Source organism: Pongo abelii, chromosome 2 (genome assembly GCF_028885655.2).
Source record: "Pongo abelii isolate AG06213 chromosome 2, NHGRI_mPonAbe1-v2.0_pri, whole genome shotgun sequence".
Classification (NCBI taxonomy): Eukaryota; Metazoa; Chordata; class Mammalia; order Primates; family Hominidae; genus Pongo; species Pongo abelii.
In genome coordinates, this window is record NC_085928.1 from 91034418 (window position 1) to 91061744 (window position 27327).

General features: G+C 38.3%; 1 protein-coding gene across 1 annotated transcript in view; it reads right to left on the reverse strand.

The window, feature by feature from the left end:
* SYNPR (synaptoporin) overlaps nucleotides 1-25967 on the reverse strand; it is a 340575-nt gene extending 314608 nt beyond the window's left edge. Inside the window, exons 1-2 of the mRNA XM_009238830.4 lie at nucleotides 25724-25967; nucleotides 25533-25598 (exon numbers count right to left, since the gene is read on the reverse strand). Coding sequence (XP_009237105.1) covers nucleotides 25533-25598; nucleotides 25724-25741 — 84 coding nt within the window. The 5' untranslated portion in view covers nucleotides 25742-25967. The remainder of the gene's footprint in view (nucleotides 1-25532; nucleotides 25599-25723) is intronic.
* Between the last annotated feature and the right edge of the window lie 1360 nt (nucleotides 25968-27327).

Sequence of the window (27327 nt, forward strand, 5' to 3'; positions counted from 1 at the left end):
AACTGTTCATGACAAATTCTTTACTTTTCTTCCAGTGAGACTGATGTTTTTACTTAAAAAAAATATTATGGTACTTATAGCCCCAAGAGAAAGAAAATTTGAGTATTCTGCATGAGTCATTCATATGATTCTCACTTGTGATATTTTTAAATCACAGAATTCTTACTGGGAGGCTCCAGGAGAAAGACAAAAATCTTTTTCACAAGAAATGAAAGGTTGTAGCATGCCCTGCAATTTAGAGAATAAATTCCCTTGTAGGTTATGCCATTTCTTTGGCCTGGTCTTTCTTTTGCTCATAGCAATTCAGACATTGTTAAAAGAGGAAAAATACATAACAATGACTAGTGATTTAAAATTTCTTACACACACACACACACACACACACTTTCTTTTTCTTGCTTACTTAGCTCTCAAGGTGACTGAAGGTCTTACTGTTTGGGGAGCTGGACTAGAATGAGTTATGTCTTTCTTTCTCCCCTTCGTTTCCAAATGCTTTCCCTATAAGAGAACCCATTTGCAGAAAAGGATCTTCTAGCAGTCATTTACAACACAATATAAAATTAACCCAGCTGTTGCTTTTTTCAAAAAAAATTTGCCATTTAAATGTATCACTGCTGCAGAATAAACAGCTTTTTAAAACAGTCCTAGAATAAGAAAAGGAGCAAAGGCAAGCCAAAAGCACTCATAGGAGAATTCATGTGATGTCTCAAGGTAAATTTGGAGCAGGTTTTTATAACAGATCCGTTCTACAGCCCTTGGCAACAGTATGATTTTAGCCCTCAACTGCCCAGAATTATCCACTTGGAGGGTTTCATTAACTACATTATCTTGGTAGAACTCAAAAGGACCATTCTGCTCTATGGGAGAAGAACTGGCAATACCAATGATGTAGCTTTTAAGAAAATCTCACCAAAAATTGCTGGCAGAGTCTAAAAGATCATGTTTATGAAGTGATAAGAATTTTTTTTTAAAAGGGGGAATAGAAGAAACAGTCTTCTTCTAGTATTTTACACGCATGTTTAAATTTCATAGTCACAATAAATCTATGAGATAAGCATTTCTATCACAGCTTTACAGATTACAATAGTTACAAACATCTGTCTTTTAGGTATAAATATTTACAGATTCAGTAACTTGATCACAGGTTGAGCTCAAACTTGAATGTGAGTCTGTCTGACCCCATAGGATAAAGTACTCTTTGTGCATATAATGAGTTACTGTTTTGTAGACATATTTATACACATGGTTCACATACTATTTGATTTTCAAAACCAGGGAAGCAGGCTGAGCAGGTACTGACGTGTTTATTTTAGAGATAAATACCCCGAAGGTCAGACGTGGTAGTGGTTTGCCCAGTATCTCAACAGTTAGTAAACGGCAGAGTCAGGACCTAGATCAGGGTCTTCTGACAAACAGACTCAGGCTCCCTCCCTCAACACCACCCTGCTTGAAAGAAACATTAACAAATAAGGCACTATGAAAATAGTAGTGATATTTAGAAGTGATAAGGTCACATAAGAGCATTTTATTCTTGTTTTTTTTTTTACCCTGAGTTCAGAATTACTGGGTAGAATATTTCCAAAGCCAGTATTTCAATACAAATGTTTGCAAATTTTTGTAACCAACAATTTTCACCTCTTAAAACATATGTTTATGAAAATGAATTCTTCACTGTACTTGCTGTTAATTTTTTTGGAGTACACTTGATAATTTAATACATTCACATGATTTGTAAAGATTGAATCAGTATATTTGGGATATCCATCACCTTAAATATTTGTCTTTTCTTTATGCTAGAAACATTCAAATTATTCTATTCTAGCTATTTTTAAATGTACAATAGATTATTGTAAACTATAGTCACCCTACTGATTTATTGAACACTAGGTCTTATTTCTTCTATCGAACCATATATTTGTATAATTAATCAATTTTTCTAAGTTTATTATTATCTATTAGGTTTGTATTTAGAAGAAAACAAAGATTATTTTTAGAGAAACAAACATTTGAAGACATGTTAAATTGCACATATTTATTAAATGTGGCCATTAAGTATTATTGGTGCCTTATTTCATTAATGAAAATAAATACATAAAAATTTTAATAAAAATTTATGTTTTACAGAGGACTGTGATATATCATATGCCTGAATAATTTGAAGACCATTGAATTAAAGTGAGATAGAAGAAGGCATACTGAACTTGGAGTCAGGCCTACTAAGATTTAAATCCTGTTTCTGCAACTTATAATCCATGTGGCTTTAGACTCAATGGTATTTCCAAACTCAGGTTCCTAAGCTATAAAATAATAGCAACCTCACCAGTGTGAGTAGGAGACATAGAGACCTTCACATATTACCTGGCATAAGGAAAACTCTAAAGTGTTTAGTTTTCTTCCTACTTCTCTGTCTGAAGGATAATGGGAATGGATCCCTGTTGTAAAGCCTAGTTTATATCGGGAAACAATGGCACAACTCACACAAGGAGGGCAATTGCGACTCTCCTAAAGCTGGGGAAACATTTTTTTAAATTAAAAGTTCAAATAAACAGAAGAATAATTGGAGAATTTGAAATAATCCTAAAAGATGGGGTAAAATTTCAACTGGGTAGAAAATGATGAAACAAGAGATGCTGATGAGGAATGGTATTCAAAGTGAGAAAACAATTCATTCATTTATTCATACATCCATTTATTTAGGAAATATCTGGGTGCCTACCATGAAGTAGGCATAGTTTTAGGTAATGGAATTGCAGAGGTGAAGTTAACAGACCAAGTCCTCATTGTCATATATTCAGTGAGGCTTGCAGTAAGATTCAATAGTAAGAGTGAAATTAATTCATTTATACAACAGGTGAACTCCTGAATCTTTTTGGCTGGAGAAGACAAGATGGGAACTTTACAAAACCCAGAAGTGTGAAGAAGTGACACAAATTAGTGTCATAAGCATCTAGCTGCTAGTTACTGCTAAGCTTCTACAGAAAATTCCCTAAAACAGTTCAACTCTACTCATTAAATCATATGTATTTAAGCACAAGCTTGCTGCAATAGATTTGGAAGAACTGTATAAATTACAATATGTCATTTTCAGAAGATTCATACTTTTACTTTGGTGGAGGAATACTATAGGAAATTTTAATTGTTGATAAATTTCAGTCCAAAATAGATTTTTCAAAATAGTGAATGTTGACATACACATCTACTCAATATGAGATTGTAAACAATGCCTTCTACCCATTTCTTCCATACCAATCCAACTTACAAAAATAGCTAAAGCCTTATAATGGAGTCTTTTATAAATTTTGTTCTGTAGTTTGGACTGTCTTTTAAGTTAGCCAATAGTTATAAACATCTGTTTTTTAGGTATAAATATTTTAAAAATAGCTTCTCAAAATTCACAACACTTACTGAGGGCCCACCCTATATTAGGTACTGTGCTGAACGCATTTTATACCTAACACTCACCCAAAATATTATCTAAATATCCAAAGTCATTTTTCCAACTTATAATGGTAATACTACTGAAACAAAATATCAGATAAGTAAAAGATGATGAAGGAAAATTAGTATTCTCATTTTTCCAATGAGGGAGCTGAAGCTCAGAAAGTGATGTAAGATGACGTGACTCAAAAGTCAGGGAAGAAAGATTCAAGCCTGAATTTTCAAATCCAGTTCTCTTTTCCAAATCATATTTCATTGCACTTAATAGAACTATTTCCAACACTCTACATCTTCCTTTGCCAATATGGTTTTTTTTAGAAAATAGGGTTAATTTTTTAAAAATACAGTAACATTTATCCTATCTTTGATCAGATTCTCTAGAAGTGAATCCTGAGATAGATTCTAGTGCTCTTAATTTATTGGGGGAGTGCTTTCCAGGAAATAATGGAGAGGGAAGAAGGACAAAGCAGGGGAAGGAGCTAAGCGAGGATATGGTTTCAGATACAGGCTAGCTTCATCCTGATTTCACCAATTATTCTAGACTGTAAATTATACCAGAGTTGGTCCCACCCTGAGGCAAGGAATCTAGGCTTGTGTATCCCGGTATTAGACTGTTACTGGCTATGGGCTACCCCTGGGGCAGGATATAAGCTTGGGGTGAGGTGGCTTCATTCAGCCAAAGGCAATTTTCTAAAGCAGGGACTACCTTTTGGTAGTCAACATTCACAACAGCTGTGGGAGGGAGAAAAGTCTATGCAGTAGCCTAGTAAAAGGATCTGAGCAGGGGACCAACAAAGTCCCTCACAGTTATTTTATCCTTAAAGCATATCTGAATGTTGGCACCAGGTTGGTGAATATCAACACTGCTACATTCTTTTAAACAAAGTATGTGGCACTACCCTAGGATGAAGATGGTGAATAGATAGATAGATAGATAGATAGATAGATAGATAGAAGCAAAGTATGTTCTAGAATTCATACTCAGAACTCAGAATATAAGCAGTATCTGAAAAGAGGACTCTGAGTAATAAATTTTATAAAAAGTCAATTGCCAAAGTATAATTTGCAAGGTGGATCTGGAGGCAGGTCATACTCCCTCCTTCCCTCCTTCCCTATCTTTGCACCCTCGCCAACTTCTCTGTGAAGAGCTCTTTTGAAACTGACAGGGAAGCTTGGAACTATTATCAAAAACATATCTAAATCACTCTTGAGTACCATAGTGAAAAACACATCCCAATTCTGTAATCAAGGACACTCATCATTTGCTGCTAATTTTAATACCAAGCACCTCTAATGATTAATGAATTCAACAATGCTAAGTTAAAAAACATGGAAATGCTTCATCCTGCTGCACAGGAGATAGTCTGAAGATTAGTATCCCCAACATACAAATGACTGTCACTACCCATAGAGATACTCCATTTGTGCTAGGTTTTCAATTATTGTGAAACTACTATCATCACTCTCCTGTGAGTTTGTGAGTCAGCATTAATTACAAACTGCCTAGGACCACATTTCCTTACAAAATTTGCATTTTCTCACACTTGAAAAAAGTTAGTATCAATGACATTTGGTTAATATCAATGAGACAGCTACCATTTTCTTTCTACCCATTGTCCCTTCTTGAAAAATCTGCCTTCCCCACAACGTTGACTAAACTCTGTGAGCTATGTTTTTCTGCCTCTCTCCCTGTATGTGGCTGTAGGATCCTAGCTGAACCATGTCATAGGTGAGGCTGAGGCAGCCATTTTCCCTCTCTTGAGAATCTGAGTCAAGAGAAAAAGCATTGGGCACTCGAACTGTGAGCTTAGAATCAGGCTAGAGACAGATACTGTCTTCTTTGAATACAAAAAACAAAACAAAACAAAAACAGAAAACAAAAAATGAAACAACAAAAAAACATAAATTGTGTACGACCTTCACAGTAAGAGTCAGAGAGATTGAGCAGAGACAAAAAGAGTAGCAAAGAACAGATATAAAAAGGGCCTGGAATAATGATGCTAAAAAAACTCTTCACTAATTTTCCAGCTCCCAGATCTTCTCTCCCTCTCCCTATCCCTCATGAAACCTAACTTAACTGCTTGCCTTTTGATAACTCCAATTCTTTCCAATATATCCTTTCTTTTCCTAAGCTATTTTGAGCTGATTATTGCTTCTTGCAATCCCCAACATATTGAAGGGTCAGAATAGATTTATTCTATGTTTTTAATATAAGCTCAGACAAAGCAAGGTGGAGAATGCAGCAACTATTTGAGGAATATCTGTTGTCTATGTGTGTCAGAGATAAGGAGGGAGATCCTTCCCAAAGATTTATTCTCTACCTCTTTCTTAACAAGTTTTGTTGGAGGTCTCAATATGCCAACTGAAAATTACATTTCCCTGCTTCTTTTGCAAACAGGGGCAGCAAGGTGATACAATTGTAGCCAAGGTATGTTCTACACTGGTCCCAGAGTCCCCAATGGGATTAAGAGCCAGTTGCCAACATTTTAGATCAAGTACTCAACTATTGCTTTACTTCCATTCCCTGTCTCATTTCTCTACTCCCTTACCAGCGTTTCCTGGGATTACCTCCCAAATAAAGTACTTGAATCCTTATCTCAGAGTCTGCTTTTGGGGAATCCAAACTAAAACAGGAGTTAACTTCCACCAGATCACTCTTGACCAATAAGGAATGGAAGAGGAAAGCTTACTGTGTACCCTTTTGTCCCTGAGGCAGAGAATTCTGAGATGCATTGCCCAAGGCTGCTCAGGAGGCCCTGTGAGTTTCAGCACACAGGGAACAACCTACTCCATCATAGGCTCTTGTATTGGTTATGTCTCATTCCCTATTACATTACTCTGGTTCTTCATTCCTATTCCCTGGGATCATTTCCTAACAAATTACCCTCATAGGTGCTTTTAACTTAGGTTTTGCTCTCAGGGAAATTCAAAGTAAGGTGATGTATAACTAGATCACTTGGCAATCTCGAAAATTTCACTTGAAGGAGAGATGATGAAACCACCTTTGCAAGAATTATAACAGTGAGATAAATCTAACCTAACTGACCCCATCTTGCTTCTAATCTCCAAGTTGCCCTTGCTCATTCCTGAGTGTACGCCAAACCAACAATTGGAGGAATTTAGTTTATAGTTTAACTTTAAAACAAAGAACAAACTCCTTCCTAAAACTAATGATAGGCCACAAGATTAGAATTATGGAAGGGGCCCGAATTCTGCTAAAATGTAGGTGTCATTAAATGATAACCAGCCATAGTTCCCTAGCCTGCTTTCCTATAATGCCTTGCTGCTTGGGATTTCCTATAATGCCTTGCTGCTTGGGAGTCATACAGCCAGAGGTCGCAAGGTCTGTCACTTTCCTAACATTACCAAATTGCTCCTATAGATAACATAACCTAAGATTAGTCTTTTGAGATGTTTTTCAGACTTTTGCATTCTGGCAACCAACTGACTCCACCTGGACCCATGACTCATGACACAACCAGTCCTGTGGCCCCCAGCCAGGCACAGATTCAGCACATAAGGACCATTCACCCCTATGATTGCATCTCCAGCCAATCAGCAGCACCCATTCCCTAGCCGTCTGCCCACCAAATTATTCATAAAAACTCTAGCCTTTGAGTGCTTGAGGAGGTACTACTTAAAGATCATCGTTAAAGTATTACCAGACTATCTTGCTAATTATAGAATAAACAAATGTCTCAATGTGTTTTCTGATAGCTAAACCTTGATGAAACTGTTTAATTTCTTTGTATCACATAACATTGCACAATCTTTGTGACTTTTAGTCTGCTTCCCAAATAAAAGTATATCATTATTAAAACATAACTATTTTTATGGGATATACTTCTGCTAACAAATTAGCACCAATTTTGACAAATGTCATTTTGCTTCTTATCAGAGACAAATAAAAAAGGTCATTCATTTGTTTCATATTTTTATTTTGATGTTTAAAATTGATCTATAAATGCATAAAATTCATAAACATATGGAAATGCATAGAATGCATGTAAAACATAAAGAACTGGTAAAGTCTGGAAAATACAGGGTCTTATAAATTTCTAGAAGTTGCCTTGAAAAACTCACTGCCACCAATGTTGTGTGACGTGTTGAACAATAAATGTAAAAATGAATGTTTTACATAACAGAGCCACTTCACAGTGAACATTTTCTAGCGCATAATAGCTAGTCCCTAATCTAAATTATTTGCTTAAGTTTAGCACATTCCCCTTGAAAACCAGATGGATGGGGCAATTCTCTACACTTTTGCTGTCCAATATGGTAACCACTAGCTATTTAATTTTATTATTAAAAATAAATTAAATTAAAAACTCATTCCCTAGCTTGCTTGTTCCCTAGCTTGCTTAGTCACACTAGCCTCATTTTAAGTAAAGTATAGCCATATGTAGTGAGTGACTATGATTTTGAACAGTGAGGATATAGAATATTTCTATGATTGCACAATGTTCTATTAGACAGCCCTCTTTATATATAAATATTTAGAGTCATTCCTCACTAGGATTCATTTATTTATTGATTATTTAAATTATAAACAATTAACTACAGTTTTAAAGAGTAGAATTAATTATTTGAGATTCCACTGGTTGACTGAGAAACTCAATTCTTCTCTACATTACACGGTAGCTGAAGCTATACTACTAACTCATCTTTTATTGCTAATATGGGCCACTGCCCCCATTTCCATTAAGGTTTGGGCCCAAGATGTACTCCCAATGTTTTTATGCTTCCTAGATGTTTATCTGAAGTCAGGCAAAGGAGACCTTTGGAGTCACTAATTCCATCATCTCAAAAACCAAGCTAAGGTTAATTTCCGAACACCAAATTTCTCATTCATCCATCAGACTAGGCTCCTGAGAACCTCCTGTGTAAGAACGGGGCCAGGTCCTTGAAGATGCAAACACATTCCTTGGGGAAGGCAAGATGCTGTGGTGCAGAGGGAACAAGCTGGAGACTGTGGGCCATGTCCAGAATTCAGCCACATTTTGTTTATTCTGGAAAGGGTGGACCTCACAGTGTTTGAAAAATAGAAAACATTTCTAACATTAAAACTTCACACTATTAGCACTAAAATCCTTGTTTCTTTTTTCTTAAGAAAAGTGGAAATATCCGGAAGCACTGGGCTTGTATTACCGCTGACCAACAGCTGGCCAGGGTGGAAGCAGCTACTCCTATAGGCAAAAACCCCTATGCTGTATGCCACACCTCTTATCACTTGTGTTGCCTCATATGATGGCCCCACGCAGGTTTCCTCCTGCATTACCTGCCTGGCTCACAACAGGCCTGGTTTGCATTCTGGCCCCAACATTTACTGGCCAGATGGCCTTGTGCATGCTACCCAGGTTCTTCAAAGGCAGGCTAACCAACCTGGGAGAGGAAACTGAATCTCTCCCAAAACAAATAAAAAAAAACAAAAGATATACAAGCTCAAGGTGCTTTGCAGTTTCATAAGTAGATGGGGGCAGGGTTAAGGAAAGCAGGGGAATTACTGATGGAGAAAAACTGTGGGAAACATCTAATCTCATGGCTGTAAGTATTTCCCATCATTTGCCTAGGCAACTGTGGTTTCGCTTTATACGAATAAGATCAATTCAGATCAAATCAAGATCATCCTTTCATTTGTTGTTTTATCAAGTATATTTATAAGAAAAGAAGTTTTAAAAGTACTTGCTTTGAACTTCAGAGAAATTTCTCTCTGCCTGCTCATGACAGAATTTACCACCTGATTGAGACAGGTAATAAGCAGTTTCTGTGAAACCACCACCTTGGTTGATTTTGCCCTGCCAAGTACTGGCTCTTGACACAGGAATTGAATCTCTGGGAGCAGTTCAGAATTTTTCTTCCTGTGTTACTGCTAGGTTAACCACGGAGGGTCTTTTTTTGAAGCTCAGCAGACCCAGGATTAAATCTCAGCTCTGCTATTATAAACCATACACACCTAACCATTACTTTTTTTTCTAAGCCTCAGATTTCTTGCCTGAAAAGAGGGAAAATAATGATGCATACACTTTAATAGAGTTGTTAGAACTAAATGGCATAACATGTAGAAAATACTTAGCACAGGGCCTGGAGCTCATTAAATATACAATGAATGTTAACAACTGCTTTATCATTCACAGGGAGGCCAGCATAGCCCAAAATAGCAATATGTGAGGCAGAGGCTAAGTGAATCCATAATGCTATCTCAGTTAATTGCAAGTGTGGTCAGGAATATGATCTGAGAAAGAGAGGATATACCCTTGACATCAGGCAGCTTCTGGATTTATTTTATTTTATTAATAGTCTAAAAGTCAGATATGCCTCAGATTCCGCAGATGGTGCAATAACACTCTATCTATTCTGCCTTTCTATCAAAAGAATTATTAAAATTTCAAGTGCCTCAAATCCATTTCCAAAGTAGGCATGGTATAAATTTGCATACATGTGTCTCAGCCACATATATACATGAAGTGCAATTTCAGAAAAGTACTGAATATGCACTAACATTTATGAGTATCATTTAAAGTAAAATAATAATGTTTCTTAGGATACATTAATAAATAATATAAATAAGACACAAAAATGGCAAACTTATGTTATAGCATTGTTTAGCTTATAAAAGATGTATAACAACAGTAATTACCTTTGACATTCTAAAACTTACATCTATTTTTATATAATGAATTCAGAGAAAGAAAGCCTCAGTATTTGCCTCTCTGCCCAAGTCAGAGAACAACAATCTAAATAATTTCCAAGTGGTGGAGTAGTACAATGACCTAGAAAGATTAAGGCAACAGCTTACGTAAAAGTCTACGTGAACAGCATCATGAGTTTGGCAGCCTTAGCTATTGCTTTATGAATCCGTTCTGTTCATTAAAATATTTCCAAATGAAAATAAGAATATAAATAATTTTACCCAAAAATGTACAATCTCATTGCAAAATTAGAGTACAAAGTCAATCAAGATTTCATTTCCACTATCAAATTGTAAAATCATTTAACTGGTAATACCCAACTGATAACACCTCATTGGAGGGTAATTTGGTAATTCTTCTAAATACCTTAAAAATGTATAATCTTCTGAGCCAGCAATTCTACATCTAAGTTAATAACAATAGAGGCATGGTATTTATTTATCTTTAAAGAGGAATTCCTTGCAGGTTTTGAAAATAATATAATATACATTTGAAAACTACCTAAGTTAGGAATTAGTTAAATAATCTCCAAGAGAGGCATACAGTGTAATCATATATAGACATTAAAATTATGGGAAAAAATATTTTATCTAATGGCATAGAAAAACAATTCACAATATATTAAGGAGAATAAAGCAGGTGACAAAACAGTGCTTCTTCTAGGAACCTATTTGTTATGGGCTGAATTGGGTACTCTGAAGATTCATATGTTGAAGTCCTCACTTGTGGCCTTACTGTGAAAGAGGGACATTGCAGATATGATTAGTTAAGATGAGGTCATATTAGAGTGGAGTGGGCCCCTAATTCAACATGACTGGTGTCATAGAAAAAGGGAAACTTTAGACACACACACACACACACACACAGTATAACCATGTGAAGTGGAAAGCAGAGATCAGGACAATACTTCTATAAGCCAAGGAACACCAAATATTGCCAGCAAACTTCCAGAAGCTACAGAGAGGCATGAAACAAATTCTCCCTCAGGACCCTCAAAAGGAACCAACCTTGCTGGCACTTTAATCTCAGACTTCTAGTCTCCAGAACTGTGAGATAATACATTTCTGTTGTTTAAGCTACTTAGTTTGTAAGTCTGTAGCAAATTAATACATTATGTGGTTTGCCTTAGCAAACTAATACATCATTTTTGTAGACAAAACGTTCATGAACATAAAAGATATCTAAAAGTATATTTCAAAATATCAAGGTTATCTCTCAGTGGAAGAACACTGGGTAATTTTAATTTACTAATTTTTGCTTATTTTGTGATTGTTAATAAACATTTCACTTATGCATAAAATGGCTCTACATAGCACGTCCAAAAAAACCCTCCACCCCAAAGACAAATATTCTTATTATATTTGGCAGCAAAGCAGACATGGGAAAGGCAAGAAGTCAGACAGATATGATTTGAAACCCTGCCTTGGTCACTTACCACCTGTGTGACTTGAGGCAAGTGACCTTATAAGGTCATTACAAGATCTGAATGAAAGTATATAATGTAGGTAGCACAAACATGGTACAGCCTGGCATGTAGCAAGAACTCATTAATGTATAGCCACTGTAGTGAATTTCTACTATTGGGGGGCTTTCTTTTTTTTTCTCTAAAATAAACAATTATGTTATTCCCTTCAGAAAACAGCTTCACAAATTCATGATCCCCTTGCCAAAGCCTACAGACAGCCTGAGGCTACAGTGTGTCTGGGAGGCTGATCTAGAACTTGACACTCTGGTCTAATCATTCTTTCCTTGCCAACCACACCTGCCTAATTTTACTGTCCCACTCAAATTCATTCCAGTTACGTAGAACTGCTCTTTATGACCTTTAGTACAAAGAACATATGTGTGCATGTGCATGTGTGTGTGCATGTGCACGTTTAAGAGATAACAACTGGAGAAGCAGAAGACTCTTGTGAATTTTCCAATGCTTTCTTTGCAAACTTTTGCAGTAAAAGAATATTTGGAGGAAAAGAAGGAAAATACCTTGTTTTAAATGTTTCCTGTGTGCCACTAATCTTTGCAAATGTTATTTAATGAACACAATAATTATGCCTGCTAGTTATCATTATTTCTACTCTTATAAATATGAAAGGCCCAAAGAGGTTAAGTAATGTGTCCAAGGTCACGTAGCTTGTAACTAATGGAGCTGATAGTCAAATCCAAGTATTTTTTCTATTACTAAATGAGAATATAGTGAATAAAACCAGGCATTTTTTAAAGCTAGCACTACAGGATGACTATAATAAATGACAATTTATTGTGTATTTTCAAATAGCTAGAACAGATTTTGAATGTTCCCAACACAAACAAGTGACAAATGTTTGAGGTGATGGATACGCTAATTACCATGATCTGAGCATTACACGCTGTATACATGTATTGAAATATCACATTATATCCCCAAAATATGTATAATTATTATGTGTCAATTAAAAAATGTTTTAAAGCACTAGCAAGTTAAAATCATGCACTGCATAATGATGTTTTGGTCAATGACCAACCACATATATGATGATGGTCCCATAAGATTATAATACTAAATTTTTACCATACTCTTCCTCTGTTTAGATGTTTAGATACACAAATACCATTGTGTTATAGCTGCTTACAGTATTCAGTACAGTCACGTGCTGTACAGGTTTTTAGCCTAGGAGCAATAGGCTGTACATGTAGCCTAGGTGTGTAGTAGGCTATCCCATTTAGGTTTGTGTAAGTAAACTCTATGATGTATGCACGATGATGAAATCACCTAATGATACATTTTTCTCTGAACCTATTCCTGTTATTAAGCAACATGTATTTATATATGCACATGAGAGAGAGAGAGAGAAACTACAATATTTATACTTCAAATTTACCTACCGCTGCTGGTAAACACAGCCTTTTCCCCCAGAATAGTTGGAGTTTAATGCCACTATCAATTTCACACACATTCTTTTTTTTTCCACCAATGAAGCACTTGTCTTTAAAAATAAATTTCAAATTCATCTCCTGGGTGAATGGTGATCACATAATAATCATGCTTTGCTTTCAACTGCTTCATAAATAGAATCCGTGAATCTGACAACAAAAGTTCTTACCTAAACTCTGGTTAATGGTTATGACACAGAAAACATACCTCTCCCCTATCCTCACAAACCTCCAGCTGTAGATGGACATTAAAGGTAGCCCATCAGATATTTCTCATATGGGAAAGATTTCCCAGATATCTGAGCTTTAATTTTCTGGGTTTGAGGACAGTCAACCTTTATCGAGCCCTCTCCGATAAAGTGGAGGTGAACTTTCATACATGTAAGCTCATTTTATTTCACAACTCTGTGTTACAGTTGTTTATTCCCATTTTATAGTTCAAGAAATGGAGAGGCAGAAAGACAAAGATGTTTACCCAAGGTTTCTCAGCCATTAATTCATTTTTGTCATTAAAAAATGCCTTTGATGTAGGTAAAATCTCTGAGAAACTTGAGGTTCAATGATGTTGATCTGCCCATGAACATACCCAAAGTCTGTGGTCGAGACTTGGCTTGAATGGCTTCAAATCCAGTACATTCTAAATCACAATAATAATCTCTATTCATCCAGCTACCCCTTTTTCCCACTGCAATACCTCTCAGGATCTCCATGCTTCACTCAGATCATGGGTTTGTGCTCAGTAATTTTCTAATATCTCCCTGCCAATCTAACTCTTCTATCTTCTCAAGTCTCAACTGGAAAGATCCTGAAAAGTGTGCCAACTGTCCATCAGGTGTAAGGTGAAGCCAGTGCATAAAAGGCCAGCCAGAAAATCTCAGAGTAGACCAGATGGATGTGTGAGAACTTCCTGTTAAAGCACACAAATGCTTCCAAATAACAGATCCAAAGAATGACGACTCACACACACACAATGGACAAAGTTCATTTACTTCTCCATCATCCATGATGGAAGCTGCCTGACTTAGGAATATAAGTGTTCATAATCTTACTAAATATCCATATCCTTCCTGAATTCTACAGATATTTTTGTTTGTATCTGCATGTTTCAACAACATATTTCTGAATTTGAATTTTTTATACAATGGATCAGTGAATAAAGATTTTGTTAAAAAAAAGATACACAAGGTCAGTAAAATTTTCTCAAGGAGTGGGAGTGTTTTTGAGAAATAAAAAGGTCACTGAGAAGGTATGAACATCCTTAATCATGAGGGCATTTAAGCTTTGCTGTGTCTATTGGTAGCATGAGATAGCGTAAAGGGAACTGAACTAGGAATTAGAAGACATGACTTTAAGAAGAAATTATGTATATTGTCCCCGCTGTTTTGAGTGGGAAATCATTTAGCTCCAAGACCTAGGAGTAATGAGTGATTACTATTAATGGAAGACAATGCAGAAAAATGGTTAAGAGCATGGAGTCTGGCATCCAATTGCCTGGGTTCAAATCCTGGCTCTCTTACATACTAGCTGTATGACTTTAGGCAAGTAGTGGGATCTCTCGAGGCCTTAATTTTCTCATATGTGAAAAGGAGTTTTTTATTAGTCTTTGAAAGTAACATGAAATTATATGAAAAACATGTGCATAGCACTTAATAAAGCACTTGTCTCTACATACTATTTTAAACATTATTGTGTTTACTTTATGATCATCTTATGCTATAGTTTGGATGTTTGTCTCCCCTAAATCTCAAGTTGAAATTCGATCCCCAGTTTTGGAGGTGGGGCCCAATAGGAGGTGTTTGAGTCATGGGGGCAGATCCCTCTAGAATAGATTAATGCCCTCTCTAGGGGAGGGGTGTGTGAGTGAATTCTCTCTCTGTTAGTTCCTGTGAGAGCTGGCTGTTAAAAAGAAACTGGCACCTTCTCCTCACCTTTTGCTTCCTTTCTCACCATGTGATCTCTGCACACACCAGCTCTTCTCTGCCTTCTGCCATGAGCGGAAGCAGCCTGAGGCCTTCACCAGAAGTTGATAGTAACACCAGGTTTCTTGTACAGCCTGCAGAGCCATGAACCAAATAAACCCATTTTCTTTGTAAATTACTCAGCCTCATGTATTCCTCTACAGCAACACAAAGCAGACTAAGACATCTCACAATCAACATTCTTCCAATGGAGAAATAACGGGAAGAAAAAACAATGTAACAATGCTATATTGAAACCCTTTATGTTTATTCCAGTGCTAGAAAGTTTAGGAATGCTTGATTGTGTTTGTAGATACATCATCAACTTCAACAACCTCTTCCTCAGTTACAGTTAGAGAATCTTGGTATAGACCAGACACTGCTGGAGGTTTTACTAATATTATCTTACTTAACCATCACAACACCAAAAGACATGACTCTTATGGTCCTCATTTGATAGTTATGGACCCTGAGAATGAGCATAATTATGCAATCTGCTGCGTGTTCCATGGCTGAAAAGAAGAGCAAAATTTTTGGCATAAAATGGACCCCAAAATTGATGCTTCTTCAAGTTCCACACTGCCTTCTGCATTTTTCCAGTGGTATTTGCTCATCGACAAATTCCTCCTTTTCCCCTCCTCAAAGAAACAGCACCTATCACAGAAGGCAATTCAATGACTCTTCCATGAGTAATTAGTTTTCTACTACATTAGTAAACACATACACACAAGAAATGAATATAATAATTAATGTAGTCTTCTAACATCAAGGGCCAGAGCTGAATTTACCAACAAATATGTGAATAAAAATGAAGTACATGTGGGTTTGAGGGAATACATTTTTATTCACAAATCATCTTATCCTTAGGCAAAACCTAATCATTTCTCTTAAAAAGAGGTTTTCAACAAATGGACAAGATTGCACAAACTAGTGGAGGCCTATGTGCTGAAGAGCCAAAGGTGTACATCTTTGGATAATATTATCAGTGTGAATCCACTCAGCTATCCCCTAATCAGAGAGCATTCCAAGAATACTGATGCCAAAATCTCGAAGGTGTAACATCTTGAGAAAATTACCAGTGCTACTTCAATAAAAGAAGTACTGGTTTAAAAATCATTTTCTTTTAAACCAGACATGTACACTTCTCACTGGGTCTGTCTTGTTAATGACTTAAAGGGTCGTCACGATCACTGCTCCAGCTGAAAGAACAGACAAAAGGGGAATGTTTCGAATACCATGACCCTTTTTATTCAGGCCACAAGTGACAGGATAGCAGTGGGCATTTGATCTATGGCAACCAATTTGTAGACTGGCTATTGACTTATGATATTGCCTGGGGTTGATAGTTGTGTCCAAACTAAAATAATTTTTTTGTTAGTTGAACCAATCATATTCTTTCTGTTAGGACATTAGATAAGAATAATGACAAGAATAAATGGGAAACAGAAAGGGAACACAGAGAGAGGGCAGGCAGGACAGTGACAAAGTCATAATAATAGTGGTACCCTTGCTAAGGCATTCTTGCTGCTCATTGACTTGAACCCAAGATATGAGACCTGAGCCTGTTTCAGTCCTTGAACTTTTATTTCTGTAAAAGTTCTCCACCATTATCATGCAGTGGGTATCCCTATAATAGCCCTGTTTCCTTGACAGTGGTGCCTATGTGACTTACTCTCCTCCATAACCAAGCTAAACAATTGTTTCCAGGGAAAGCTTCACAATTCCCCTTCACAATGAAGACCATTAAGGGGAATTTACATCTCATCCAATGTGTTACCAATAATTCATTTACATATTCTTTATTCCCTTCCTTCCCTCCTTCTTCTCTCATTTTCTTAACCAAAACTTTCTAAGCACCTACTGCCTGGGTGTTTTGGTGGAGTTTGCAAATGTCCCTGAAGTTGGCCTTACTGTGTGTTAAGCACTGTGTTAGAAACATAAAATGTGCTGATGAGCAGGACAAACAAGATCCCTGCTCTCACACTGCATTTACTCTGGTTAAGTAGCTAGAATGAGAAGTCATTAAAAAGTGTTGTCTGGGAGCCATCAGAAGGCTGACCTTATCTAGTAAGACCTCCCTAGACAGTGATATCTACATTGACACTGAAGGGAGAAGAAGAATTCATCAACTAAAAAAGATTGAGCAAAAGGGAGATAGAGCATTCTGGGCAGTGGAAGTGGCATGTACAAAAGTTCATGAGAACGGCAAGAAACCATCACCAGGCCCCTAAAACATCAAGAAATGTGAAACGTATACAGAGCAAGAAATTGTCTCTTGGTATGAGAGTTAAAAGGGTGAGGATGGACCACATTCCCCTCTCCTAAGGAACTTTCCCCAGTAAAGTTTGGATAATTCATTACATTCAACTGGCAGCTTCATTCTTTCTTGTAGGCTTCAAAGAGACCAAAGAGACCAAAGAGACTGGCATGGAAGGCAGAGGGTGGTAAGTGGTTGGAAGGACTTAGTCCCTCAGGGAACAGAGATCAAGTTCTTACACTTCACACCTCACACTGTGCTCTATCCAGTAACTGTATTATGCTGCCCAGAGTCATTTAGGTTGGAAAAAGGTATTTCTTTATCATCACCATCATCATGGTCACAATTATCATTTACTTTAGAAGGATAGTTAACAGTTTGCTAAACACTTTTTCACGCTTGATCTCACTTAAAATTTTCAACACTATAGGCAGGAGATATTGCCCCCAGTTTTCAGATTAGGAAACTGAGGTCTTTAAAGGAGCCTAAGCTAATACATTGAACAGGAATAATAACAAATACAACAAAAGTCAAATACATCCCCACAGAAGATGAAGACTCAAAGGAAGACCATGGTTCTGTACACATACTCCTTAGAGATTTTCTACTTTTCTTCTACTAGCACATGGCTGGTTTTCTTCTGTCCCCATACCTCAGTCAGTGAGAGATGTGGGTCCTCTGGGGAACAAAGAACTAAGGATGGTGTTTCTACTTCAGCATAACTCTAGGGTTTTCCCGTTTCTATGGGGGAACTCCCAAGGGCCTGGAGCACCTCAGCATTACAATGTGGTTAGTAAGTGCCTGTATCTGACCCTGTAAGGACCCTCAGCTACATCCTGGAGAATTCAGTTGGGGCCACTGTGTCTCTTTGAAATGTAGGAAATTGTCTATGGATTGTTATTTGAGAAAGACCAGGAAAAGTATCTCCCCACACCTCAACGACAAACCCCTGAAGGCCAAGTGCTTGCAATTCTTCCATTAGACGTTCTCCTTTAGGTTCAATACTGGCCTCGCTGGAATTTTCTTTGAAATGAGAATATTCCAAGGAGCAAGCGCCTGAAGAGTCACTCATGCTATGGTAAAAATAGACTTGCCAGTATAAGGGCCCTCCACAGTGGAATATAGAGATAGAGGGGCTAAAAAGAGGTATGAGCAAGTCTGAATACAAATTTCTACCTCAGAGTTTTGCCAAGACTTTAACTCACAAAAAGTTATTTGTAATTTCCTAAATTATCCTTTGATGAATTTCTACTTTCTCCCTTTTCATCACCGTCATAACCGTTGGCATCGTTATCATCATCACCTTCATAATCATTTATTGAGCACTTATCACAGTGTAGGTACTAAGCAAGGCACCTTACTTGGATAAATCATTAAATCATGATAGCATCACTTTGAAGTAGGAACTATTATTAGCCCTATCTTATAGATGAGAAAAATGAAGCCTAGTGAATTTAACTTGCCCAAGGTAACAAAGCTAGTAAAAAATAAAATCTGAATTCAAATCCATAAGAAGCATTCCTGACCCTTTTCTCTTTTTTTCTGTACTTGTGAGGCCAAATACCAGTTGTCTTAAAACACTCAGGAAAGCATTAAGTGATGAATCCATCTGCACACTGAGGAGCTGCTTGTTTGTTGTGCACTTATTGATTCATACTCCAATTGCACATGATTGTTGTCACCAATTGAGAGGCTAGAAGGTTGTAATTAAACCCACATTAATATAGCTTTAAATTACATCAAACTGTCAATGGTAGATTGCTGCTCATGATTTAAATAAATTTTATGTAAGAATTCCCTGTCTTGTTTATACATAGGAAGAAAATGAGTTCTCTGACTTATGCACACTTTTTTTTAACAAAAGAGGAAAAGATAAAAAATGAGATTAAATTATTGCCTCTATAATCGAAGTCTTTTTCTACATATTTAAAATGAAAAGTACTGGTTTTTAATTGGAATCAACTCTACCTTGGTTAATTAATAACTAACAGAAAATAAAGCCAAATAAAAGACAATTGATGTCTGTTGAATTCATCTCTAAAATGTTCCTTGGCATTTTCAGAAAAGACCTCAAATATATAAGTTGATGACTGAGATAAACACTGTAAAATAGGATAACATCTGCTTTTTAAAGCTTCTTTGAGGATCAGGGATAAGATATGGCAAGTTCTTGCCACATTGGAAAAAGCAGGAGTGTAGCATTTAAGAGAATGAAGTTGGGAGTGAGGCTGCTCAAATCTTGGCTTTGCCATTTCCCACAATTTTGTCCCTGATGAGTTGGTTAACATCTTTGAGCCTCCTGGAGAAATGGGAATGTTAAAGTTACACAGATTCAACACAATGATGTAAGAAAAACACAGTAATATAGTCCCCCATATGATGCCTGCATGACAAAGGTAGCTGTTATTACTTCTCTCATTAGGAATTTAAAATGGTGGCTATTATAAAATTGTATTTATCGTATGTTATGATGACACATTTCACTTTGTTGTTATCAATAGCATAAATTATAAATGATATTAATATTAAGAAAGCAGTATGATATTTGCTTGAAAAACATGGCTTAGAATTTAAATTCAGTAATGAAGATTATATAAATGCTAGTGTCTCCATTTAAATCAAGTAGACCTATACCTCACATATCAGACACGCTGCATCTTTGGATTCACTGGCCGCCTTGGTTAGGCAGGGAGGTAGACTGGAAAGGGAGAATGGTGATGTGAAACCCAGGGTTATAGCAGAAGGTATTGCAAAATTAGGGATGAATGTCAAAAATAAGGATTAGAAGAATTAGGCAAATTGAGTCAGCAGTTTATTCCATAGGCACAGAATCTAGGGCTGCAGCATTGTGTTGGAGAACTATGCAAGCCACACAGATATTGTTTTGGAGAGTTTAAGTTCTTTTGATGACCTTAAGTCTGCACCAATGTGGTTCTGAACAATATGGATGTGTGGAGTCCTCCACTTTTCATTTTACATAAATCTACAGGTACAAATTCAGTGCATTGTATATAGTAAAGAAAGAATTACTAACATCATTTTTTAGAAGAAAAGGGAAAAAAGGAGACCAAAGGTCAACTGGCAAAATACTAAAGTAGCAAAGTAAGAATTACCTGTGGGTCAGGCGTGGTGGCTCACACCTGTAATCCCAGCACTTTGGGAGGCTGAGGCGGGCGGATCACGAGGTCAGGAGATGGAGACCATCCTGGCTAACACCGTGAAACCCTGTCTCTACTAAAAATACAAAAAATCAGTCGGGCATGGTGGCGGGCGCCTGTAGTCCCAGCTACTCGGGAGGCTGAGGCAGGAGAACCCGGAAGGCAGAGCTTGCAGTGAGCTGAGATGGCGCCATTGCACTCCAGCGAGACTCCGTCTCAAAAAAAAAAAAAAAGAGAGAATTATCTGTGGAAGGACTGTACCAACTTAGTTTTCCAGAGTAGTCTGAAAATGGGGTAAGTTTAATATGTATATTTTGCCATTTCCAAATGATGGTTTAAGAGATTTGCTGGACCTATTTTATCATCAGGGAATAAATGAAAAAGACCACCAGAGTCAGTGCTATGTCCCGACTTTTCCGTTTTGACCTAAAAGATAGTGAAAAGTATCCTGACCTCATTTAAGTAGAGATTAAGGATGTGGGAGTTTTGCCTGCAAGTCTTTGAAATTGGCTAAAGCTTTCCCCTCAAGGCTTGACTTTTATGTGTTATTAAGACTTTAAATCTACTGTATCTGTGAACCGTTCCTAAGGAAAGAACACGTAAATAAAGTGGATTTTTTCCCAAGGCTATAAAAGCCAAAAGTAGAAGATGACATTAAAGGTAATACCAGTTCATGTGGGCAATCCATAGAAAATAATGTAAAGTATGAGCTATTTTAAAGAATTTCTTGTGTGTGTGCACAACTGTAGACAGGTGATACGCCCACAATTCTTCCTGCATACCGCAGTTTACCATCAACCTCTCCCATTCTCTACCTACTGCCTCTCAAATTACACCCTTCTGAAAAAATCAATTTTAACAGTTCAGTGCTTTATATCTACACTTCCCTCTGTGTTCATACAAATTACACACACGCACACTCACTCACATACAAAACTATATTTTTTATTTGTGCAAATACAGGACTCTGTATATTATTTTGAAATATGATTGAATAAATTATCTACATGTTTATTAAAAGGATAAATACTGGTTTTTCCATTTAGCAATTTTATCAAATACAAAGAATAAAACTTATGTTTTCTCACTTAACAATTTTATCAAATACAATGATATATTTACCTGCAGGTCAATGCATATTAATTGAATTCATTCTTTTTTTTTTTTTTTTTTGAGACAGTGTCTCACTTTGTCGTCCAGGATGAAGTGCAGTGAAGTGACCACAGCTCACTGTAGCCTTGACCTCGTGGGCTCAAGCGATCCTTCCACCTCAGTTTCAGAAGTAGCTGGGGCTATAGGCATTCACCACAATGCCTAATTTTTTAAATTTCTTTTCCTTTTTTACAATCTCACATTATTTTTATTTGATCATAACGTGGACAATAAAAATACATTCCTATTCTTTTTGATACTAACAGTTTTACTGAATTTGTTTTCAGTTTCTCTCAAATAACACATAGCATATCTTGTTGATATGGAATCTCATATTCCTTTAGATCCAGTACGTTCATTAGACTCATATAGCCTTCTGATTTTAAAAGCAACTGATTGCTTATAGAAAAATGATATGCATCGACATTTAGTCAGAAAAAGAAACATGAGAACATGTCTTTTATGTTTGATATCACTTAACTTACAAGATGATGCGAAAATAGTTTGGTTATAATTTTAACAAAACTAAAACTCACTTCAACTAATGAAAAAAATCAAACACTGAAGAATCAAATATCTACTGACTTAGCTGGTATTCCTGTCAAAAGAAGTGTCTTCTGCTGCACTGAATATTAGAATTAGAAATTCACTATATGTTAAGCCATATTTTAATTAATATGTTCCAGAATTGCACAGCTTCCCTATGTTGACTAGGCTGGTCTTGAACTCCTGGGCTCAAGCAATCCTCCCATCTCAGCCTCCCAAAGTGCTGAGATTATAGGCATGAGCCACCATCCCTGGCTAATTCATTCTTTTTGATGGCAATATAATATTTCATAACATGATGAATCGTACTTTAGTTATTTTCTTATAATGGACTTACTAGTTATTTCCAGTTCTTTTCACTACAGATGATGTTGCAATAAATATTCTTGAGAATATTGCTATTATCTGAATTTTTATGTCTCCCCTCAAGTTCACATGTTGAAATATAGTTCCCAAAGTGATGGTCTTAGGAGGTGGGGCCTTTCGGAAGTGATTAGCTCATAAATGTGGAGCCCTTGTGAATGGGATTAGTGTTCTTATAAGGGACGGACTAGATCAGAGTTCTTCCCTTCTGCTGTGAGAAGACACAGCAAGAAGGCTCCATCTGTGAACCAGAAAGTAGGCCCTCACTAAACAATGAATCTGATGGCACCTTGATCTTAGACTTTCCAGTATTCAGAACTATGAGAAATAAATTTCTGTTGTGTATAAGCTATCCAGTTTATGGTGTTTTATTAGAGAAACCCCCAAAACTAAGACACGTATATCTTTACATGCATGTTTATTTCTATAGCATGGGGAAATTGCAGCTTAAAGACACTGTGAAGTTTAAAGCTGCTCTCCATTGCTTTGTAAAACTTTCACAGAAAGAGGATAAACTGGGATATTTTAAGTGCTCTGTCATTACCGGTTCACAATTTTTGCTGATTACTTGCTGTTTAACCAAGCACTATGAAAGGAACCAGTGAGGGAAACAGAGACGAACAGAAGAAATGTTCTGCCATCTATAAGAAATCACATTTCCTCTCATTGTCAATATCTCCTACAGAAAAAGATACCTCAGAGTGCCTCCTCAAGCCATTGTGCGCATACAAAATGTATGTTCTTTCCCTCTGTTGACTACTAGCTTTTTCAGCAACTAGTACTCTCTCCTCATGTCTCTAGCTCAGCTCTTTTAAAATGTAGATCAACCAACTAACTTATCTAACTTTTAAAATTTGCTTTGTCCATTTCTCATGTTCTCTTCCACAAATGAGAGTCTAATTACTGAGGTACAAGCAAAAAGCCCTTCCTCCTTAGAGCCTTAGAATCCTAGAAGAGAGCGGGGAAGGACTGCAAATAATTTAAATGCAAATAACTTAGTAACCTTTATTCTATTTCACTCTTTCTCTCACACACACACATCGCCTGTGCACACACACACACACCCCTCCCCCAAGGGGGGGAAGTTATAAAACAGTATTTTGCAGTGTGATCAATTCTTATGAGTGAATGAATAAAAATCTAGTGGAAGTTCAAAGAACGAGGTGAATCATTCAGTTTGGGATAGAGGAAAGAGGAAGGAATAAATACGAGAAAAGTCTTCATTGAGGAGGTAACATTTAGTTGAGGTAAAAACAAACATTTTTTGTTTTTTAGGCTTGGAAGATGAGGACATTCCATACAGTGTAAACAGAAGTAGCAAGGGCACTGAGGTAAAAGGGGCTTTTGAGTTTTCGAGGGATCTGGTATAGCTTTGAGTGGTGGTTCTCCAATTATAATGTGGATAAGAGTTATGCAGGGAGCTCATTTAAAATGCAGATTCATGGGCACCCATCTTACCAATATTTTGATTTGGTGGCCAGAAACCTGTTATTTGAACAAGTTCATCCAGATAACAAACACCTTTTTATATAGCAGTTGAGGCTGTGTGAGGAACAATGGCACAAAATCATGTTGCCACAGTATTGGTGTGAACACGAACTAATATTTCAGATAGGTGAGAGTGTGAGACAATAAGAGATTATGTCGGAAAATGATGTCAGGTCTTTGAACTTGGTTTTGAGAGATAATAGCTTGACAATGGAGCTATTATTTTCTTCCCTAAAAGCCACTACTTCACAGGAAATATTTATTGAATGGCTGAATGAATGAATGTGGGCAGAATTCTCAGAAAGCAAACTGAAAGTTTCCAGAACTGTGAGGATTGCTTGCTTGCTTGTTTAACTTGACTGTAAGGAAAACAGTTTCAGAATAGCCAGCTCTGAACCACTAATTCAAGCCTTCCAAAAGCTGTCTTGTTGTATGCAAAATTGATACACGCATGCATTTTCATTCAAGTTTACAAACAAGGTAAATGTAATTATCTTGTAGATCATCCGTGTAAACAATCATCACAGTTATGTAGCCACTGCCAGATATAAGCCCTTGGAGCTAAGATCTGGGAACAGAGAACAGGCTCTTACATAATTTCCCAGCTAGTCAGTGTTAGGGACTCTGATTAATGCTACATGACAGGCTTTGAACTTTCTATTCAGATAGGTTTGCTTGCCTTTTGGAGCTCCTAGCAAGACGAAACGTGTGACCTGCAGATTTCATTCTGAATAACCATCATCCAGCCAACAACACTGACATGGCTCTGTGGCCCTGTGGGTAACCGTTTCTGTGCCTCACTCCTCTGCCCATAGACAAATTGTAATAGGAGCGTCAGGGTGGTTTCACAGAAGTGGAATACAACTTCCTAAAGCCCAGTCGCTGAAGAAAGCCATGGCAACAGGCTGGTGGGCTCTTCTGGGTATAATCAGAAAAGCCCTAGAGGAGTGGCCAGAGAAAAGAAACTATAGTAGGGAAGGAAGGAGTTCTGCTCTCTACCCGCCGCCGTCTATAACAGCCTGTATGTAATAGCTTCGCAGCATCTTTCCCTCCCTGAAGCTCCGGCGGAGCAGTTGAACACGCGCTTCCAGCATCCCAGTCCCGCAGAGGAGCTGTCTCAGTTCTGACCAACTTTCTGAGCTTGGCCAAGTCTTCCCGGCTCCTCCGCTCAACTATGGGTCCCTCCACCCATCCCCTCATCCCCGCGAAGGTCCAGGTGAGGGGCCAGAACCCAGCGGCAGGTCCTCCATGCGCCCCCCTCCCCTATCTCCCAAGGGGGAGGTTTCTTTCCACAGCCCCTGCGCGTCTGCAAACGGTGAGGTGAGACGACACTTGTCTAAGCGCCTGCAAAAATGCGTCCACACTCCCGCCTCCAAGCAGGGTGCCTCGATCTTGTCCTCACCACCTTGGAACTGCATCTTAGGAGGCGGCAGGATTGAAATCCCCGGCTTGAGGGTTGAATCTCAACCCTCAAGGCTTGGAGCAGAACCGAGCAGGGAGCACCCCATCCGACCTCTCCTCACCTGATAGCTGGCTGCCTGGCGCCCCTCCCTGCACACACACTGCTACTCACCAATTCCAGGGCTCGCAGGAAGGCAAGGGGCTCCTTCAGCACCCGGAAGGTGCCCGCAGAGGCCAGCTTTGGGGGAATGAGGCAAGAGAGAGAAAGCAAAGCGTGAGGAAGGGGCTGGGGGCGCCTCTCCCAAGCCGCGGCATCCCCCGCCCCCTGCTCCCAGCCAGCCGCCCTGCCCAGTTCTGTCTCACCTGACTCACAGGGTCCATAGCTCGCCCTCGCTCGCTCTTCTCATCCACCAGTTCTTTTTAAAAATGAAGTTCGCTTGGCACCACCGTCCTCAGGGCCAGAAGCCCCTTCGGGAGCAGCCAGAGGAGCGACACCCTGGAGCAGCCCGGCGAGGGCAGGGGGCCTCGGGGAGCCCACTCGCTAACGCTGGGCTCTGCGCTCCGGGAACCCAGCGCGTCGGGGAGGCGAGGCGAGTCAGCGAGGGGTGGGCAGGGAAGAGCTGGGGCAGGGCAGAGACAACAGGGGAGGGGGAAAGCCATGGAGCCAGGGGAAGGCTGTCATTGGCCAGCCGCGCTCCAGAAGGGAGGGCGAGGAGGTGGGCGAGGCAGGGCCCACAGACATTGGTGCAGGCTCAGCCGTGCGCCCGGTGCCCTCTGGCTCCGGGGAAACTTTGGGTCTGTTGGTTTGGGAAAGCGGGCTTGGCACCATCAGCAAGACGGCTGTCCACCTGAAGAAGGGGTTTCCAGGTAGGAGGAAGACACCCACACTTTACATGAGACGTCTGTGTGAGTTCTGATGACTTCCAAAGAGCAAAATAATAATAATGATAAATACATAAAAATAAAAAATAACTATTTGTTGGCTCTTTCATTCATTCCTTCAAGCCTTTATGGAGCATCCTTCCTGTGGGCAGGCAGTGCTTAAGTAATGGGGTACATCAAAAAAACAGGATAAGCATTGTCACTTCCCCCAGGGGAAGCAAAAGGGGGAAAAAAAAAACTTGCAATGTGGTCTGGACAGTGGTGCAGAGCAGAGCACAGGGGCCATGGGCACAGGGCAGGGCATCCATCTTGGCCTGTGGATGCCAGAGAGAGGACCAGGACAGAGGAAACTGCCTAGAGAGCAGAGGTGGAAACAAATTAATCTTGAATGTGGGACCATGTGCCAGTGGCAAACAGATTTAGCAAGGATGAAATGGTAAAACATCTCAAGAAAGGCTAAACAGGGAATGAAATTTAGGTACCTTTCAAACTCATTTTATTTCTAACAGATCTTTTGCCTGAGCTCTGACCCCCAAATGAACTCCCCTGTCAAACTCATATATATAACACTGGGTCCCTCCTCCAAAGTTAGATTCTTTTCTTGAAACTTAGTGAAAGATGATTCACGTTGTTTACTCTTAGTAGGCTAATCTTGCTGAATATAATAAAAACAACAACAATCAAACAAATGAGTTCTTTCTATGAGCTGAAAACTGTGCTAAGTGCTTTACAAACATTACTTCATTAAATATTCTCAAACCCCCATAAGTTAATAATACTATTATTCCCATTTTAGAAATGAGGAAATTGAGGCCCATGGAAGGATAGTGGCCTGCCCAAGGTTGCCCAGCTAGCAGGTAGTGAAGTCAGAATTGATTTTTTAAAATCAGAAAAAGAAAAGAAGAAGAAGGGGAAAAAGGAAGAGGAGGAGGAAGAAGAGGAGAGGAGAGCTCTTAGCTACTACATCAAGTAGTGATATGTCCTCTTCCTTCTCACTCCCTTTGGACTGGATTCCATTTATGAGTGGTCTCCCAGCAACACAGATAGTCCATCTGTTTACTATAAAGATTTGCCAAAAAGGTTTG